The sequence below is a fragment of the Zootoca vivipara genome, chromosome 9, assembly GCF_963506605.1.
Source record: "Zootoca vivipara chromosome 9, rZooViv1.1, whole genome shotgun sequence".
Taxonomy (NCBI): Eukaryota; Metazoa; Chordata; class Lepidosauria; order Squamata; family Lacertidae; genus Zootoca; species Zootoca vivipara.
The window spans coordinates 27940025-27959324 of NC_083284.1; the positions used below are offsets into that span (position 1 = coordinate 27940025).

At 42.9% G+C, this 19300-nt stretch overlaps 1 protein-coding gene across 1 annotated transcript in view; it reads left to right on the plus strand.

The window, feature by feature from the left end:
- SYNPO2 (synaptopodin 2) overlaps window positions 1–19300 on the plus strand; it is a 93249-nt gene that overhangs the window by 65857 nt on the left and 8092 nt on the right. Inside the window, exon 4 of the mRNA XM_035111525.2 lies at window positions 1789–4106. Coding sequence (XP_034967416.1) covers window positions 1789–4106 — 2318 coding nt within the window. The remainder of the gene's footprint in view (window positions 1–1788; window positions 4107–19300) is intronic.

Genomic DNA, 19300 nt, shown 5'->3' on the forward strand with positions numbered 1-19300 from the left:
GTGCCTGCTGATGTTTAAGATCTCATGTCTTATACAACCGAATCTTTCCCCTTATTGCCCAAGACATGATTCTGGAAGTGGGCAACCCAACCCTGTGCCTATTTATTCAGAAGTATGTCCTCCTCTGATTGATGGGGCTTACTCTCAGATAAGCGGGCATAGGATTGCCGTGATACTGGTGGAAACATTTTTTGCATTACAATGCTTACACTCAGGCGCAGACCTACATGTGTAAAAAATGAAATATGAGATGAAATATGAATAGAAGGAAATGCCGCTTATCTCAGGATAGCAAAATGTGAGGATCCAATAGCAGTTCATTCAAGGTGAAAAGTTTATATCCTCCAGAGCTTCTTTTTTTTAAAAAAAACTACAGTGGTACCTTGAGTTACAGACGCTCTAGGTTACAGACACTTCAGGTTACAGACTCCGCTAACCCAGAAATAGTACCTCGGGTTAAGAACTTTGCTTCAGGATGAGAACAGAAATTGCAGCGCGGCGGCAGCGGGAGGCCCCATTAGCTAAAGTGGTACCTCAGGTTAAGAATAGTTTCAGATTAAGAACGGACCTCCAGAACGAATTAAGTTCTTAACTCGAGGTACCACTGTAGAGACATTAACAGAAATTAGTTATTAAAGTAGAGTTATAACATGTAATTTAAAAAATAAATGTAAATTAATAACACTGATTTAGGTCTGCTTACAGAGTCTGCTTTAATTTGTTCACTCCCCAGAGGAAGTGCTTTCCCTATTAACAGTCTGGTTACATTTAATTAAAGTATTTATTTCATCGTGTTAAAAAAAATCCAATTCTGAATAGCAGGAGTCAATACCATGGTTACCACTATTCACATTCAAAATGGTTTTCAGGGTACAGGGAATCAAACTTTCCCCCCTGTGGATACAACTCCTGGATGATCACACCACAAGTATTATCTTTTTCTGTTTCTAGAAGAACTTGTGACTTGTCTTGCCCTGTAATTCAGCAGCAAAATTGGGCTGCCTTCTGTAGGAGCAGATATGGCACTGTTGGGAGAGTTCCCAATAGCTACTTTGGGCATGATAGCTTGGACACCTCCAGTGGGATCCTTTTCTTTTTCTTTATCATATAATCTGCTTATAAAAGCTTACTACATTGCAACCATGGTTTTCTATGCTGGATAGAAGGCTCAGGATAGAGAAATACAAGGGCTAGTTGTGTCCCAGTAGGGCTGTGTGTGTATGTGTATATAAAATATTCCAGGTTTGATTCAAACTCCTATTCCTTACACCATAACTTTCAGACTGGTGGGGAGAGGGAGATCTCTGGACAAGTTGAACCATTTAACTATTTCAGAAGAATTGATCTTGTTTAAGTTAATAAACATATTCTCCAAACTTCTCCCGGAGCATATGTGCCTAACTCAGCACCCATAGTATACGTACATCTATCTGATTTATCTTCTATATTATACTGGCTTATATATGTACACAGACTGAAGCAAATATGTGACATCAAAAGCTCTTGAAAGTGGAGCTAGCAAATCCATAAGAAAAAAAATTGTGCAAAGAATGTCAGCCAGGGAGGAATGATTGCTATGGAATTTTTATCATGGCTGGAACTGTGGGAAAAGATTATTCTTAATGCCTTGCCTATGCATCTTTACATAAGGGGGAAGATTCTAGCTCTAGAGAAAGAAAGATTAGGACCGCACTCTTGCACCCCAAATAGCTATTGTGCAGCTTATGGTTAAAATGGCTCTCATGTTACACTGTGGCCTGAGATATGTTCTTTAATCCTTTTCTGCAGGGCTCAGACGGAGCGAGAGTCAGTCAGAGAAGCAGGTGAAAGAAGCCAAGTCTAAATGTAAGAGCATTGCCCTCTTGCTGACAGCAGCTCCAAATCCCAATTCCAAGGGGGTGTTGATGTTCAAGAAGCGTCGCCAAAGAGCCAGGAAATATACGTTGGTCAGCTACGGGACTGGGGAGCTAGAGCGTTACGAGGACGAGGGCGAAGAAGACGAAGGTGAAGAAGGTGACAAAGAGAACGCTTTTGAAATTACCTTGCTAGGCACGAGCGAGTCGGAAATCGATGAAGATTTCTTCTCCGACATTGACAAAGAAGATCGGATTGTGACATTTGACTGGGATACTGGACTGCTTGAGGTTGAAAAGAAACCAAAAAGTGGGGACGAGATGTCTCAGCTGCTTCCAGAAAGCAAGGGCAAGGGGGCAGTCATGTTTGCCAAAAGGCGTCAACGGTTGGACCAGATCACGGCTGAGCAGGAGGCAATGAGGATGCAGGCAGGGCACAGCTCCTCTGAGGAACACCAGGCAGCCACAGCAACCGAGAGCACCTACAAAATGAGCTCCTCCTCATATCAGGCAAAACAGGAAGAATCTTCCAGGGTGAAAAGCCATGTTAGCAAAAGCTACATAGAAGTGAGCCATAGTCACGGTGCAGCAATTCAGCAAAATGGCATCGGGATCACTCCCGAAGCAAACCTGATGTACCCATCCTCAGAAGCCCTTAAAACTGCTGCTTCCAACAGAACAGCCAAGCCTTTCCCTGGTGTACAAAACAGAGCAGCGGCTCCGTTTTCTCCCACCAGAAGCATGACGAGCCCCCTGTCAGATCTCCCTGCGCCACCGCCTTACACTTCGGTCAGCCCACCCCCTGAAACCTTATACAGAACTGTTTTGTCTCCAGTTGCCGCCAGTGCAGCGCAGCCGGCGATATGGTCTCCAGCAGAGTCAACAGAACAGATCGCATCCAGGGATGAAAGGATCGCGGTGCCTGCCAAAAGAACTGGAATACTGCAAGAGGCAAAGAGAAGAAGCACCGCAAAGCCAATGTTTACTTTCAAAGACACCCCCAAGCTGAGCCCTAACCCTGCTCTTCTGTCCCTTGTACAGAATACAGAAGGCAAAAAAGGCGGTGCTGCAGGCTTTGAATCGGGGCCTGAAGAAGACTACCTCAGCTTGGGAGCAGAGGCCTGCAATTTCATGCAAATCCAGGCAGGCAAGCAAAAGGTCCCACCTCCTGTTGCTCCCAAACCCTCCTTAAAGGTTTCTCCCACTGCCGCAATGCCTACTTCACCAGTCTGGTCACCTCCAGCTGTGGCTGTTACTCAACCTCCTATCTTTCCAGCTCCAAACTCCCCTGAAATGGCAGCTCCAGCACCTGTCAAAACAGCCCAACCTGCTTACCCCCCTCCCCAGCCTGTCAACATAGTACAACCTGCTTACCCCCCTCCCCAACCTGTCAACATAGTACAACCTGCTTACCCTCCTCCCCAACCTGCTTATTCCCCTCCACAGCCCCCAAGTACTCTTAAGCTAGCCAGTCCTTTTAAAGGGCCTCAAACAGCAGCGCCACACCAAAACTATACACCCAAAACAACACCCACCACCCCAGTAGGAAATGCTGTGCTTGCTGGAGGGGTGGGGCCAGCTTTCGAGATGCCCCCAGCTTTGAGTGGGAAAGGAGCCCAGCTCTTTGCCAAAAGGCAATCGCGGATGGAAAAATATGTGGTAGACTCAGAAACCGTGCAGGCCAATATGGCGCGGGCCGGATCACCAACTCCGTCTTTACCAGCATCTTGGAAATATTCGTCGAATGTTCGGGCACCACCACCTGTGGGCTATAACCCCATCTACTCTCCATCTTATCCTCTCGCTGCTACCAAGCCACAGTCAAAGTCCCCTGCTGCTGCCAAAACTACCAAGAAAAAGCCTAAGAAAGCGCTTAGCTCTTTGGAAGTTATGAAGCATCAACCATACCAGCTTAATTCATCCTTATTTACTTTCCAACCTCCCTCTGATAATAAGGAAAGTGCACTTCCTAAACAGCCTGCGAAGTTCGACTCAGCGTCTGCCTCAAAGCAAGCTCTACCTTCAAGATCGCTCAATGCCGGTTCTCCTTCTAATGTCCGGGAATCTTCAGTGTACTCTGTACCAGCCTACACTTCGCAGCCTTTCTTCCAGTCGAATGCCTCTAGCCCTGTCATTGAGTCCTGTGCGTCGACAGGCTACCCTTCTTTTTCGAAGCAAGAACCAGCAGCATCCTCTATGTTTACTGCTCCCAGGCCAAAGTTCTCAGCCAAGAAAGTTGGCGTCTCAGCACAGGTGTGGAAACCCTCGGCCATTGAAGAGTAAAGCATAGCTACAACTCAGTATCCACTTAGCTCACAATGAATTATTTGCAGTGGTTATCTGGCACTCAAGCGATCCTTGGCTTACTTAATAATTTTTTTCAGATATATCACATGAAATCTGGGTCCAAAAAAAAAGGCTTCAGACTGAAATCCTATGCACACTTACCTGGGAGTAAGCCCCACCGAAAATGGTGAGGCTTTTTTCTGAGTAAACATGCATAGGATGGCACAATGAACGATTTTTAAATGAATCAAAATGAATATTAATTTGCAATGACACACATTTATGTATGCACTCCTCTTTCATGGCTATGCATGCATAGTGTCCTAAGATGGGTACGTGCCACTTCATATTAAGTAAGCAGGATGCTTGGTGTTAGTGCTTCAGTACACAAATACACAGGGAACCTTGTTCCTGTAATTCATCTGTTAGAACATAGGTTTCACAGAAGGTTTTTGGGGTGGGGGTGGGGGAGACTGGCGGCCAAAGGGTCGGAGCACAATCAAAATAACAATGATATTAGATTTATTTCTGAAAAGTGCCTTCAAATGTTATGTCTCTTATGAATGTTGTGTATAAAAATAGGTATAGAGTCTTGGCCCAATTCTGCAGTTGAATCCCTTTTATGAGGCATCTTCAGAGCCCCATTCCTACTATCACTGCAACCATATTGGGGGGGGGGATGAATTACTTCCTTTTTGTATAGCCACTGGGCATGCAAAGTGGTGAATTCGCCAGCAGCATTTCCTTGATTCTCGGCTTAAGGTGACACACCACGGATCCGTGACAGTTTACCTCACATAAGCACTATAATAACGTGGCCGTGTTACACCTGATCCTGTGACCCCATAACGACAGGGAAATGATTCATACAAATCAGCACTGGTCAGTTTAGTTCGCTGGAGGTTCTATTGCAGACTTGGGTCATTAGAGAGTAAACTGGTGATCCGCAATCATGAATTACCTCTTCAATTTCCCCCTTTCCCTGGTTAAGGGTAAATAATATTACTAGATTTGGAAGAAGAAAGCCATAGGCTGGAGAGGCTATTCAAAGTTTTCCCATTTGGAGGGAAAATGTTGACCTCCCCAGGCCTAGCATTTTGTTCTGTTTTTGACAAGTAGAAAATTACACATCAAGCAGAACTGTGGAAGAGCCAGGAGGATGAGCTGGGTCCTACAGTTGTGGAAGTGGTGCAATATGTTCACGTGAAAGCATAGCGACTATAAACTGAAGGGACACGTCCTTGAATACCAGTTTTGCAACCAGAGCAGTATGTGCCTTATAAATACTTGTCTAATGACATGCCATGGTTCCTGACCTCATATTTCTGTGGATCGCTTAGGCACATTCTCATTTTCACCTTGAGCTTTCCAGTCCTGCTTCTTCCACTGGTATTTCTTTTCACTCTGCTTTTGTGCACTCTGCTCTTTCACCCTACTCTTGAGTAATAATACACTGTGGACCAGGAGGATCAAGACACTGTTACCACGCCATGTTTGCTGGGTTGAATATCCAGGGTTAGGTTCTGCCAATTTTATTTATGGTTGTGATACAAAAGAACAATATTTGACATCTCCAGTAATGCTTGAGTGTCTAGGCTGTATTCACTCTAGACCAGGCATCCCCAAACTGCGGCCCTCCAGATATTTTGGCCTACAACTCCCATGATCCCTAGCTAACAGGACCAGTGGCGGGGGAAGATGGGAATTGTAGTCCAAAACATCTGGAGGGCCGAAGTTTGGGGATGCCTGCTCTAGACAGACTGAATTCCATTGAATACAGTTTGAGTGCACACACTGAGGTGATTAAAAAGGGGTTAAGGGATAGACTTTCTCCACACTTCTAGCTAAACCAATATCACAAAATGAAGGACAATAATTAATTTAGGTTTGGCTAAATTATTTAGATGGATTTTGGACATACAGCCATAATGGGAAAGTGCCTGAGTAGGGACAGTTCATGTGAATGTACTGACTGTTGATTAAAAGATCAAACAAAGTCTGGTCTGAAAATAGTTTGAATTTTTATAAATGAACATACAAAGCTTCTGTGTGGCCCATAGATCCCAGAGTTATCTACTCTGACTAGCAATTGCTCTTTGGAGTCTAAAGCAGAGTCCCCCGCCCCCATTTCTTGTTATCTTCTCATTTTAACTGGAGATGCCAGGGATTGAAATTGGGACCTTCTGCATGCAAATCATGTGATCTACACAGTTACAGTCCTCCCCCACTGTAGCATACCAAGTTCTGGAGGCCCTCAAAACCTACTGTGGCCATAATGCCATTTCATTCTCATTTGCATTGCCTGAATCAATACAAGGCTGGTGGTGATAATGGGAGATGTTGCCCCATTGTCTAGTGCTGAAATTGACGCTCACCTTCACATCACTGAATCCCTCTGAAACAGAGCTGTTCCTTGCCTACAGTCCAATTCACACAAACAGCTACTGCTTGAATTTCCAAGGTTTCAGCAATGTGTGATGGGCACATGCTGCAACACTTCCTATACCACTAAAATAATGTTGCAAATAGTCCCTAATCTGCAAAACAAAACATTAAAAAACCACCTTTGGAAAAGCTCTACCTATCCACACTCAGGACATCAAAACTGCTTCTATGCAGTCGAAATTACTTCAATTTAATATGTCATGAGGGCCTTTGAAGATGCATTTCATAGAGAACACCATCTGCAGCCTTCAAATGTGGGGGAATACCCCAATGGGTAGTTTCTTGGTTCCAGTTTCCACCATTGTGGCTTGATGTCACAATTACAGAAATTTATGTAAGGAAGCCATACTTATCTGTGTGAACAGACTAGGTCACACAGTGGACAAGCCTCCCTTGGGTGGTATGCATTAAAATAGTTCCATTAGCACAAGGATATTGGAGTGCACAACAAAACCTCCCCTTCCTCTCCTCTTTCTGTTTGCCTTCTATGGAACCCCTAAATCTGCTCTGAGGTTTCTTCCAAACTTCTGGAACAGCTTTGGAGGTTGAAAGGGGGCACACAGGAGATGGGAGGGGGCCAGTTCCATTGTGATAGGCGGAAACTTTTGTGCTAATGGGACTAGTTTATTGGATATCGCCCCATGTGATTGCGTCCAGTGGGCAGGCAATTGAGAACAGCTTTTCTCCAGTCATGTGGAAGGCATTTGGACTATAATATTGAAAGAACAGCGATGTACTGTATAAGTAGACCAATCACCATCCAAAAATGAACAAGGGTTAAATGTGCTGCACTTAGGAAACATTTGAGGCATATATTTCATACTTCACACATAAAAGGAGCATTTCCTAACATGTAGGACTTATCCAAAGTCCATAGAGCAAATGGAATAACTCTTTTTGACTAGCTAGAACATATTTAGTCCTTTTGACTACAGTGGGGTTCTTGTCCAAAGCTCAACATATTTAGGGTAGGCTTTGTTAGCTGAAATAGTCTATACTGGAAGTCAAATGTGGCTGTATCAATTTTAAGTAAACAGCCCATGTTACGTAGAAATATGTACACAAAGGATTCTTTTGCAACACAACATATTTAAGATTATGTGGTATCAATATTTTAATCCTCTTGAGATCTTCTTTCTGTACATTTTCCAATTACAACCTGCTGTATTTTTTCCTCTACCATTAAAATTGCTCCTTTCTTCTTTGTGTTTTTTTTTTGCTTTTTCTTTGATTTCACATGTTTTTATCTGCAGTTGAAAAAGAGTTTCGACGTCTTTCTTTCCTTCTTTTCCTTTCTCTCCTTCCTTCTGCCAAAATTGCTCAAAATGCCATTCCGATTCTGGTGGAATGAATTCAGCCTGATCAACAGCTCAATTAAATCCAAGTATTTAAATCTGAATAGGGTGTGAATTGCGTAGGACATCAATAGAACTGAAGTGTCATAAATTTGCTGTGCAGAGTTGGTGCCAATACGGTTATGAGGGTGATTCTACAGCTGATCAATCTGCAGCCATATATGTTGGTCTTTGCTGTTACTATCAGAGGGAGGAAAGTGAGAGAAGCCTGGTGATGTCTTTCTCTAATCACTCACCAGGCTCATACTGAACCATCTCATTAAAGCTTCATTGCATATCCCCTACAGTTCTCTTCTCTTATGCTTTCCTTCTCCCTTCTGCTTTTTGCTCACTTTCCTAAATTCTGAACAGAGAAACTAATCAATGCTGCTGCCCCATGAATTTGAGACGACCTGAGAAATGTGCTATCATTCTTCTCTGGTCTGGCCCTCAAAGGGTGGCTACTGTTGGCCACATTTTGGCATTTCAAAGTTGCTGTCTGCTTCTCAGGGTCTGCCTTTGGGGAATCCTGCTTCGGGTAAGGTGAGTAGACCTCATCATATCTGTCAGAACTGGATTATAAATTGGGTTGAGAGGCCCAGGATCCTATAAACCATTCTGCTAGAAGTTTGTACAGGAATAAATTATTCCAGTCTGGTTTCCCCAACTATTTTTAATGGGTTGAGTCAACATGAGTTGCCGTTTCAGTGGTGAGTAGACATGTGACTGCTTCAAAATCTAAGTTTTAACTAAGACACGGTGAGTTGTAATTTGGATATGTGCTGAAGCATTTCACAACCGTGATCCACCCTCTGGGCACCCACAAGAGTAAATATGTGTTGACTAATTAAAAATATTTGTTTGAATCAGAGACAAATAAATACATTAGGTGTTTGAATCCACAAAACAGCATCTTGAATGAGAACATTAGACTTGCAGTTACTGGTTTTTTAAAAAATGTGCCTATCAAAATAGCCGCCCAATTTGGCTGTTTAGGAAGAGGGCTCATAGATAAATGCAATGTTCTATTCCCATCTTTGCTCTGAAAGGATATTTTCTGAGAATTGTACTGCTACACCTATTTTTGCAATGACATGGGAAAAGCCTGCCCTCTTCCTAAGTTGTGGCTAAAGTTTTAGATGCTTTTCATTTTTAACTCCACAGGGAATGGGTTGCAAAGGGGACTGGTAATAGAATACAGCCCCTCTCACCTCTTGTTCAAATATGGCCTAGGGCAGGAATGACAGAAAGCCATGCCCAGCTGCTGAGTTGTCTGAGTGACATCAGTGGATGGTGAGTCTCAGTCCAGTTTAAGCAGAGTGATTTGCCTCACGCCCAACCACAACCCAAAGAAGCCTTAACTGGCATTCTTATTGGAAGACTCAGAAAGAAAGATGTGAGCAGATGTGAAGATCAATCTACTCTCACGGCTGCACAGCACACACCCAGAAATCTGAATTATCTGTCAAGGCAATGCAATGTTTTTTCAAGCACTCGTGTTTTCAAATTCTTTGGAATTTTGTGGCAAAAGATTGCTAAGGCAGAGGCTGTGGCGGTATGAAACAGGCAGAGGATAGACAACTATGGAGAGCTGTGGAAGGTATTTAAAGTTTTCAGAAATTGCCAGCCCCTGTCCTATTACTGAGCTTTTGCTGGTGGGTTAGAAATGTGTGGTTTTTTTTACAGACAGAAGCTAATGTTCTCTGGATTCCAACTTCCATAGTAAACCTACACACATGTGCCTTATGCGTCATCCCCTTCTAATAAAAGCCACAATGAGGTTGGTTAAGGCAACTCATCAGACGGGAGTTTCATGTTATGCAGGCGAAGGCAGCTTCCCTGCCCCATGTTTGCTGAATTACATGAATGCACATGGTGAAGAGGAATCTGTAGGGAGGAAGCCGTGTGTGCTTAATCCTTCACCGCCTGCCCTTTTCCCCACTGCAATGCCTCCTTTGCCCCAATTGCTTCCCCTGCTTTTGCTCCCAGCCAGGTTTCAGAAACAAGAAAGAAGCTCAGCTGGGAGGAAGAGCAACAGCAGAGGGAAAGCAGCAGGTGATTAAGGATTAAGCAGCCTCACCTGACCTGCAGGTGTCCCACCCCAATCCCCCCCCATCATATTATCTTGTACAGTAAATGTAAGATGTGGAATACATGTTTGCCCATGTAATGGACAATTCTATTTGGGGTAGAGTGGGAGCATTCTTTCACTGGTAACACAAAAGATAGGGCGCTGCTAATGGCTCTTCCTCAAGAAGTGAGTTCATATCTTTGAAAGCAGGGTCTTTGCTTTTTCCACTCATTAATATTCTAGTGAAATCCAGCTTAGATAATGAGTCAGGTGGAATTTGCTAGTGGGATGCCTCTACAGCAGGCATCCCCAAACTGCGGCCCTCCAGATGTTTTGGCCTACAACTCCCATGATCCCTAGCTAACAGGACCAGTGGTCAGGGATGATGGGAATTGTAGTCCAAAACATCTGGAGGGCTGAAGTTTGGGGATGCCTGCTCTATAGTGTGGTCCCTTTGAAGCCCCTCATCCCAAGAGTCCCAGGTGTATTGCCTTCATGACACCATTCAGTGGCCAACCTCACAATGCCCATAAACACTGACAGTGGAGGCCACGTTAGACCAGGGCTGAGAAACCTTCAGGTTATATAGCTCCTTCTTCAATTTTTCATAGATTTTGCTAAATGTACAAGTATAGAATTGGTTTTTTATTGCCGGGTTTGAGCTTTGTTATTCTATTGGGATTTTTTTTTATCATGGTGTTAGAAAGATAGTACATTGTCTTCAGCATAAGAAGGCACAGTCTCCTTTCTGTCCACAAAGTACTCGATGCGCATCTTACTCTATTCTGTTTTGATTTTTAATTTGTACATAAACTTTTTCCAATTGTGGGTCACAATCACAACTCAAAGATTTGACAAAATAATATAGCAAAACCCACATTCTATAACAAGTCAATTCACAATTTAATTAACATACAAGTCATATATAAAAGAATGATAATGATAATTTTAATCATTTATACCTCTCCCATCTGGCTGGGTTTTCCCAGCCACTATGGATGGCTTCCAGCGCATATTAAAACATAATAAAACATCGAACATTAAAAGCTTTCCAATACAGGGCTGCCTTCAGATGTCTTCTAAAAGTTGTCTAGTTCTTTATCTCCTTGACATCTGATGGGAGGGCTTTCCCCAAGGAGAATTTCACTTCCTGCAGTGAGGGAACAACCAGAAGACACCCCCCCCCAAAAAAAAATAGCAGCAAATATATGATATCTAAAATACCACAGACCATGCAAAAAATTGTTGCTGTAGCTGCCAGGTCCCATACCGTACAAAATTACAAATGCACAAATATAGCTGACAAGATTTCTATCAATGGTGAAGACAAAATAAAGCCAGTTATAAAACAAGTACTTGGTGAGTTAAAATAGCTATAAATGAGGAACCGTGCAGCCTTTGCAAGTGCAATTGGAGAACCAATAGGTTCCAAAGGGTTAGCTCCTCTGCCTGGTGAGAGAGACATGCTCATGTTGTTTGGAAAAGTTTCCAACGAGAAGACAGTTCTTGAAGATGCACGAGTGACAATCTCTAAGCAAGAAAGAACAGAATCAGGGCCCCTTGCAGGAGTGGGGAAGGAGAGTCCTATAAGAGCAAGCCTGGCTTACACACGGTATCCAGCCCTTTGCCTGAGCGCGCTCTCCAGATTACAGGGATGCTCAGCTGCTCCAGCTTTTCAGTGAGGAATCTCCCTGTAAGTTCTGAAAAGGTGTGAGTGCCAGGGTATGAGACAATGGGGCTGATTCTGGTAGCAACATTGGAAGATCATTTTCCTTCATGTGTTTCAATATTTTCCTTGCAGTGGCATAACTCTAGGGACAGATGATCCTACCAACTCTGGATTTAGGGTGGTAGAGGCAGTTCCTCTGCACAAGATGCCAAGCCATGGGGTGCAAAATAATAATAAATAACAAAGGAAGGAGCTATTGTGAAAATAATTTTTTTGGGGGGTGGCCAAATTTTGTTCTCACTCAGGGTGCCATATTACCAAAGTCCGTCCCTGATCCTACTGTTACCAGTATAGATAAGCAGACAAGCTTGTTGATCTTAAGCAGATATCTGCAACTATGTATTTTCCCCCCTTTAGGCCAATGATAGTCAACTCCAAATTGCAATGCAATCCAACAACTTTTGGAAGACACCATATTGACTACTTCTGCTTTACAGAGCAATCTTAAGTATGAGGTAGCTGATGGAAATTAAATTAAGCCAATGTGGTATTACAGACTTTGTTCAGAAACAGAGGTCCTGATGGTTCAGCTGTCCTATGCCTGAGAGAGGGAGGGCTAAGCTTTAAAATAGAGTTTGACTTACACTATCCATCTTACCAGAGTATGTTGCTCTGGCTTATCAGGTCACATGACTAAGCTGAATGGAGTTAGGATCCGTGGTAAATCCAACCCCCACTCGATCCCACCATATCACTCCCCTGGAATACCTGCTTTTCAGTGCTTACAGTGGTGTAAGATCCACCATTCTCAGCTCAGCTGGCTGAACTCTGGTTGAGCCAGAATGAAGGAGTTATTCTGTGCTCTCTCTAGCTGGGCTAAGATGTGGGGCTTATGCCATCTTAGCATGGCTGCACCAGGAATCAGTTGGCTGAGTTAGAGATGTGCTGGATCATAACTTGCTGATACCAACGGATCTTGGCTTTGGGTTAGGGACTCCCAGGATTCAATTTTTCCCCCCTTCCACAGTGTTTGAGGACTTTGCCAATCAACTATCTAACTTTACTTTGTACAGCAGAAGAAACCCAAATGTAGCATTACATGCTTCGTTTATACAGCCTCTAATATGAATTTATAACTTGGCAGTGTGCAACCATGCATGATGCTCTTACCCCAGCCCCAAATTCACAGGGGCGGAGTTGTTATCTACTCAAGAGGCATATGGGACAACAACTTCCCATAAAAGAAGTTTGTTTCCTTGAGTTGGGAAAAAAACAATTGTGGCCCAATATAGCATTTGAAATGCACACAGAGCAACCGTGAATGTTATAGTCTGACAACAGCTCCAGAATCCCAAGGTCTTCCTATGATTCATTGGATGCAATAAGAGCTGCCAGTGTCGCTCTTCAAAGCCCTCCCCCTCCCTCTGTAAATAGTTTAGAGGACAGTAGGGGGGAATTACATGCCTTCATAACAATGCTCCCCTCTGCTCCCCAGTGAACTTCTATTTCCAAGTTTAGTGTTCCTTTGCACAGGATTCCATACTGATGTTGATGAGTTATGCACGTAGTTAGTAGGTCAGGATATGTCACCAAGCCTATCGAATGCCTCTGTTATTATTTACAGAGCACTATAGTTATTATTCAAAGTGCATTGACGTCTTCATTGATTCTCAACAGTCATGTGAGGTAGATGAGGCACTAAGATAATTTATGGCTAATAAAGTAGAACTGTAATTCAAGGGCTGAGATAAGATGTGATTATTCTTAGGACCTGTTCCATCTTCTATCCAATGAACACCACCAAAGACCCTCTAGGGCCTATAGGTGCGTGTATTTATGTTACACAATGGAGTTTTAAAGTTTGTAATAAGTGTTTTTTTAAGGGAGCAGGTGGCGCTGTGGTCTAAACCACTGAGCCTCATGGGCTTGCCAATCAGAAGATAAGCAGTTTGAATCCGCGTGACAGAGTGAACTCCTGTTGCTCGGTCCCAGCTTCTGCCAACCTAGCAGTTCAAAAGCACACCAGTGCGAGTAGATAAATAGGTACTGCTGCAGCGGGAAGGTAAACGGTGTTTCCATGCGCTCTGGCTTCCGTCACAGTGTTCCGTTGCACCAGAAATGGTTTAGTCATGCTGACCACATGACTGGGAAATCTGTCTGCAGACAAACGCCAGCTCCCTTGGCCTGAAGCGAGATGAGCACCGCAACCCCATAGTCACCTTTGACTGGACTTAACCATCCAGGGCTCCTTTACCTTCTTTACTTTTTAAAGTTACAATTCAGGGATGAAAATTGCTCATTATAAAGTTGTCGTGAAAATGTTTGAGAATGTTGGTGTACGTGGGCAAAAGTGAAATGAAATAGTCAAGTCAGATTTGCTGTATAGTGCCATAATATATTCACTACATATTCTGTAAATGGTTAGGTCCATGTAGTGAAGAAAGAAGCCTTAAAATAACATTGCTTATGGGGGCTCCGCAGTAGTGTGGAGAAATGCAAAGGTGGTGGTGGGGGGAGCTAGCTAGCTAGGTTTTTACATCCCTTAAAAGCCTACTTCCTGCATTAAAAATAACTGAACCCCATTAAATTCAGTGTAGTGCTGAATTTATTTTTCAGGTAGGGATTTGAATTCTGCAGAGAACTGGCAGTAAGTGTGGTTGGTGGAGCATTGCATTAAAAAGAAATTTTAACTGTCATTGGGAAAGGATGGAACTGTATGTGTGTGTTTTGAGAGGACATGCTTCATACTCTGGAAGATGAATGGTTGGATTTGGAAAATATTGGTGTATATATGCATGTATTTATGAGTATTTGTTCTGTGGCTGTGTTCACACATGATGCTAAAACCATAGTATGCTGCCCAATGTTTGTCAGAATAAACCCAATGAAATCAATGGACCTGCATAATTCAAGTTCATTTATTCAGTGGTTCTACTTATAAGATAGTTGGGTATCACTCATTGTTTAGTATTACATGTATGAGCCTTAGCTTCCCTTACAGTGATTAAATTTAACTGGTGGGAGAGGTACTAAAACTGTTGACAAACTAATACAATTTAGCAACCCAGAAGAATGTGCGTGATAAGTTAATTTGCAAACCTGCTAGGGATAACCCCCTGAAGTTGCAACTTTGAAACAGTTACAGGTTGGTCTGCCGTAGTCAAAACAAAATAAGAAAATTCCTTCCAGAAGCACCTTAGAGACCAACTAAGTTTGTTATTGGTATGAGCTTTCGTGTGCATGCACACTTCTTCAGATACACTTCCGGGTTTGCCGCGTTCGCAAGCTGAAAAGACGCAACATAAACCTAACGCAACACAAGGTATGACTGTAATTATACAGTTCTTCATGCAAGTATTAACAGATTTAAATGGCCAATTGATTTTTAGCCAAACTCTGAAGCAATGGCAGGCTCATACACTGCACCTGTTAACAAATGTCCTTAGTGTCTTGCTCTAGTAAAGTCAACCATGTGTGATTTTACTCTTGAGCCCCAGAAGGTGGCAGTAGTGAATGCCGTCTTAGTACATGAAATAAGCTATTCGTTGTTGTTTTTTAAGGAGGTGTGAAACTGAAGTGAGCTGCACTGACTTAGCACGAAGTGTATTCATCATGACAACTCAAAAGCTTGTAGGAACCAAACGACAGACAAAATCAAAGCAATCACTTTAAGCTGGCAATGAGTGCAGTACAGTGTGGCTTACTGTTACCTGAATGGGCCGTGGGGTTGTGTCTTCACTGCTACCCAGTCGTCTTCTGGCATGAATGTGTGGAGATTAGAAACTTCTACTTCCATTTTGATTTAACTGCAATTTTATTGTCACATCCATACCCCCAAACTGTGCATAACTAGGGTTTAGGGAAACAAGCCAAGATTGTAAACCACGGTTTGAAGTTGACTTGTTTTTCTAAGATTTGCCCAGGTTTGTACATAATGATAAATTGTGATTAGTTAAAAATAGAAGTGAAAGCTTCCAGTTTTATCCCTGTGACAATAGCAGAGTAGGGAAAGAGAAGCTGAAAACCCCAAGACCTATTCACATAATGCTAAACTATGGTTTAATGCTACATACAATTGAGACCACAAAGTAGTCAAAGCTATGACAGCAAACTGTTCATATTGTTGGGTGTAAAGGTAAAGGCAAAGGGACCCCTGACCATTAGGTCCAGTCGTGACCAACTCTGGGGTTGCAGCGCTCATCTCATGTTATTGGCCAAGGGAGCCGGTGTACAGCTTCCAGGTCATGTGGCCAGCATGACTAAGCCGCTTCTGGCAAACCAGAGCAGTGCACGAAAAAGCCGTTTACCTTCCCGCCAGAGCGGTTTCTATTTATCTACTTGCACTTTGACGTGCTTTCTAACTGCTAGGTTGGCAGGAGCTGGGACCGAGCAATGGGAGCTCACCCCGTCGCGGGGATTCGAACCGCCGACCTTCTGATCGGCAAGCTCTAGGCTCTGTGGTTTAACAAACAGAGCCACCCGCGTCCCATTGTTGGGTGTACTGTCAGATTTTAAAAAAGGCAAACACTGGTAATATTCCCCTCATGAACCACTTGCTCACCTCCTTCCTACTGTTTCAAAGCACTGAAATGCATCTCTGCATCCTGTAGATAATGCAGTCAACTTTTTAACCTTGTTGCATTGCCTTTAGCCTGGCATCCCCAAACTTCGGACCTCCAGATGTTTTGGACTAGAATTACCATCTTCCCCGACCACTGGTCCTGTTAGCTAGGGATCATCGGAGTTGTAGGCCAAAACACCTGGAAGACTGCAGTTTGGGGATGCCTGCCTTTAGCTGTTGACTTCTCCTGGCATGGAGAGGAATGTTATCATCTACTAATTGCTGCAGGACATGTTGCTGTTAAAGGCACGGCTACAAAAATCAGTTGAAAAGTTGGCATACCTCACTGGGGGTATTCACTTACTCTTCTCTTTTCTGTGTTCCTTGAATGACACCTCATTCCAATAACTCCAATTACTAGAGTTGCTCCTCTACCCATTTATAACAACACTGCTTCATCTACACAGTCTCCACTCAGAGAAATTTCCACAGTTATGACGAACCAGGTCAGCAATGAAGATATGAATCTTGGTATGTGACTGCAGGCAAGATTTAGAATGGCTCACAGGATTTACAAAGCAGGGTATGTTAGTAAACAGATCGTGTCTGCTTCTTTTTGATGCTTGGTTTACTAACACTATAGAAGGAAGCTGGTGGTGTTTGAAAGCCTCCTTAGAAGACAGAGGCAAAGTAAGGGCAAGGATTTACTGGGGACAAGTATAAGAAAATAGTTATTGCCCTTGGTAGGTAAGGACTTTTTGAGGATCTTTATTCTATCTAATCCATCTATCATCTATATCCCCAGATTGTAAAGATTGATGGTTTTTTATTATGATAGGATATGGTGTTTTAACTTCTTTTTACTTACTTTACTCCTTGGGACAGATGGGCTAGGCAGCAGGGAAATGCAAGGACATCTGTCTATAGCCCAGGTTTCCACCTTTTCTACTTTTTAGGAAATTAGCCATGATGGGTAAGGCTTCTGTGATGGGCTGAACTATTCACAACATATTCCCCACACTATATTAGTGTAACGTTGTCTTGTTGTGTGTGTGTTCGGTGGCAGGTGGAATGGCCATGCAAATTTGGGGTGTTTCTTTTTTAAAAAAAAAAATCTTGCCTGATTATGTGAGACTGAACAACACTGTTTGGCTGTTGCATTCTAGGAAGTCAGAAGGAACAGTATAAGACTATTTAAGAAATAAGGAAATGCAAAGAAAAAAGAAAAGCCACAAACCCCAGCGACAAAGTAGGAAGAAGAGAGTGATGTAACCTGACTAGAGAGTCAGAAGGAAAGAAGAAGGAAAACCTTCCTGAGGAAGAAAAACCACATTGCTTGAAATGCCAAGTTGTGGAGAATGAAGTACAGTACATAGAACGGTTGCACAATCATAGTTCTGTGTCAGTATAACAGGAGGAATGTAACGCAAGGTCAGTGTGACACAGTAACCTTGCGTTATGTTTTGGCAGAAGAATTGCACCAACACAAAGCTATGATTGTGTAATGTAGGTCAAAAATGCAGGAGGTAGTTAACTTCCTGCATTTACTTTTCTAGATTAAGGGGATGGTTATTTAGGATGTGTGTAGTAGGTAGCTAGAAACCTTCCAGTTTCTAAGGTTGCCAAGACTGATACAGCCATTACATGAGAAAGCCCATTTCTTCTCTTCTCCACGATGCAGATAACACTTTGTGTAAAGCGGATGTTCCATATAAAGGCACAATTATGTAGAAGACCTGTTTGCATTACTCATTCCCCTCCAAATAGTGGTGGAAGATAACACAAACGCAGACCATAAACTATCTGCAATTTACTTCCATACTCAGTATTCAACTAAACAGTTTGGCACAACAGCTTTTAGCTGCACAGCCTAACTTCCTCACCCACTCCTTTCCCCATTGTGCTCCTACATCCTCCCTAAAACTGTTGCAATTTCACATGAAAAGCAATGCCTTCTGTCCATGCAACAGCAACTTTGGATCCAAGCTATATATCGTATTGGCCCAAATTTATGCTGCACTCCCCCCCCCAAAAAAAAATCCAACTGTGAAAAGTTAAAGTGCAGCTTAAATTTGCAACCTTACAGAAATTGGCTTTTGCAATATTGCTGTAGGATTTTCTTCTACATTTGCCATTTACGGGTGTGAGTGCCTGCAGAATTTTAAGGGAGCGGCTTATATTTGGGTATTGTCTTTATTCCCCCCCCCCCGAATTCTAAAGGTGTGGCTTATTTGCGGGTGTGGCTTATATTTGGGCCACTACCTTACCTGGAAGTAACTGTCAGTGGTACCTGAAGCCTGAGGCCACGTGTATGTACTTAGGGTGGTATAACTCACAAACTTAGGAAATATTGGTTTCAATTTTCATCACCTTCCACCCATGTGTCCCAAAACCTTTTGTCTTTGTGCAGCCTAACAAGACCTCTTTGTACATCTGAACAGCCTATTAGGCAGTGTTTGTAGGTTAAGGGCATGTTGTATATGAAAGAAGATTGCAGGGGCAGTGCACTGGATTTATGAATGAAAGCGCTCATTGCCTAAGCAGATTAGGATTTGTGAACTATGAATGGATTGCTCCTATAAATGGGTCAGAGTGTTCTGAAATCGTCAAGGCAAAGCTTTATTTTTATTTTAAAGGAGCAGGGTTAAGTAGAGTATCATAATGGTGGAAGACAAACACTTGCAATTAGGCTCAGTCAGATGCTTTGATTTTAATTTTGGCCTTCCTAACCATATTGAACGTAATCATTGGGAGGGGGAGGGATATAAGTATGTTAGAATGAGTGACAAGCATAATCATTCTCTTGAATATAATATTTGCTATTGAATAGCTTAAACATAGTAGCACAGGTTGACAGAGGAGGTACAGTACTCTGAAGGGTACGCAGGTCATCCTCTCACCTTTTCTCTTTCAATTCCAAATAAGGGTCACCCTCAGGAACTGCCAGCATAACCTCCCTGAAATGAACACAGCAGCAATGATTGGTGGATTGGAACTGTCCTTCATAGAAGAGCATGCTTGAGATTTTAAGTTAAGAAGAAATAACCTGTGGCCCTCCAGATGTTGTTGGAATTCACCTCA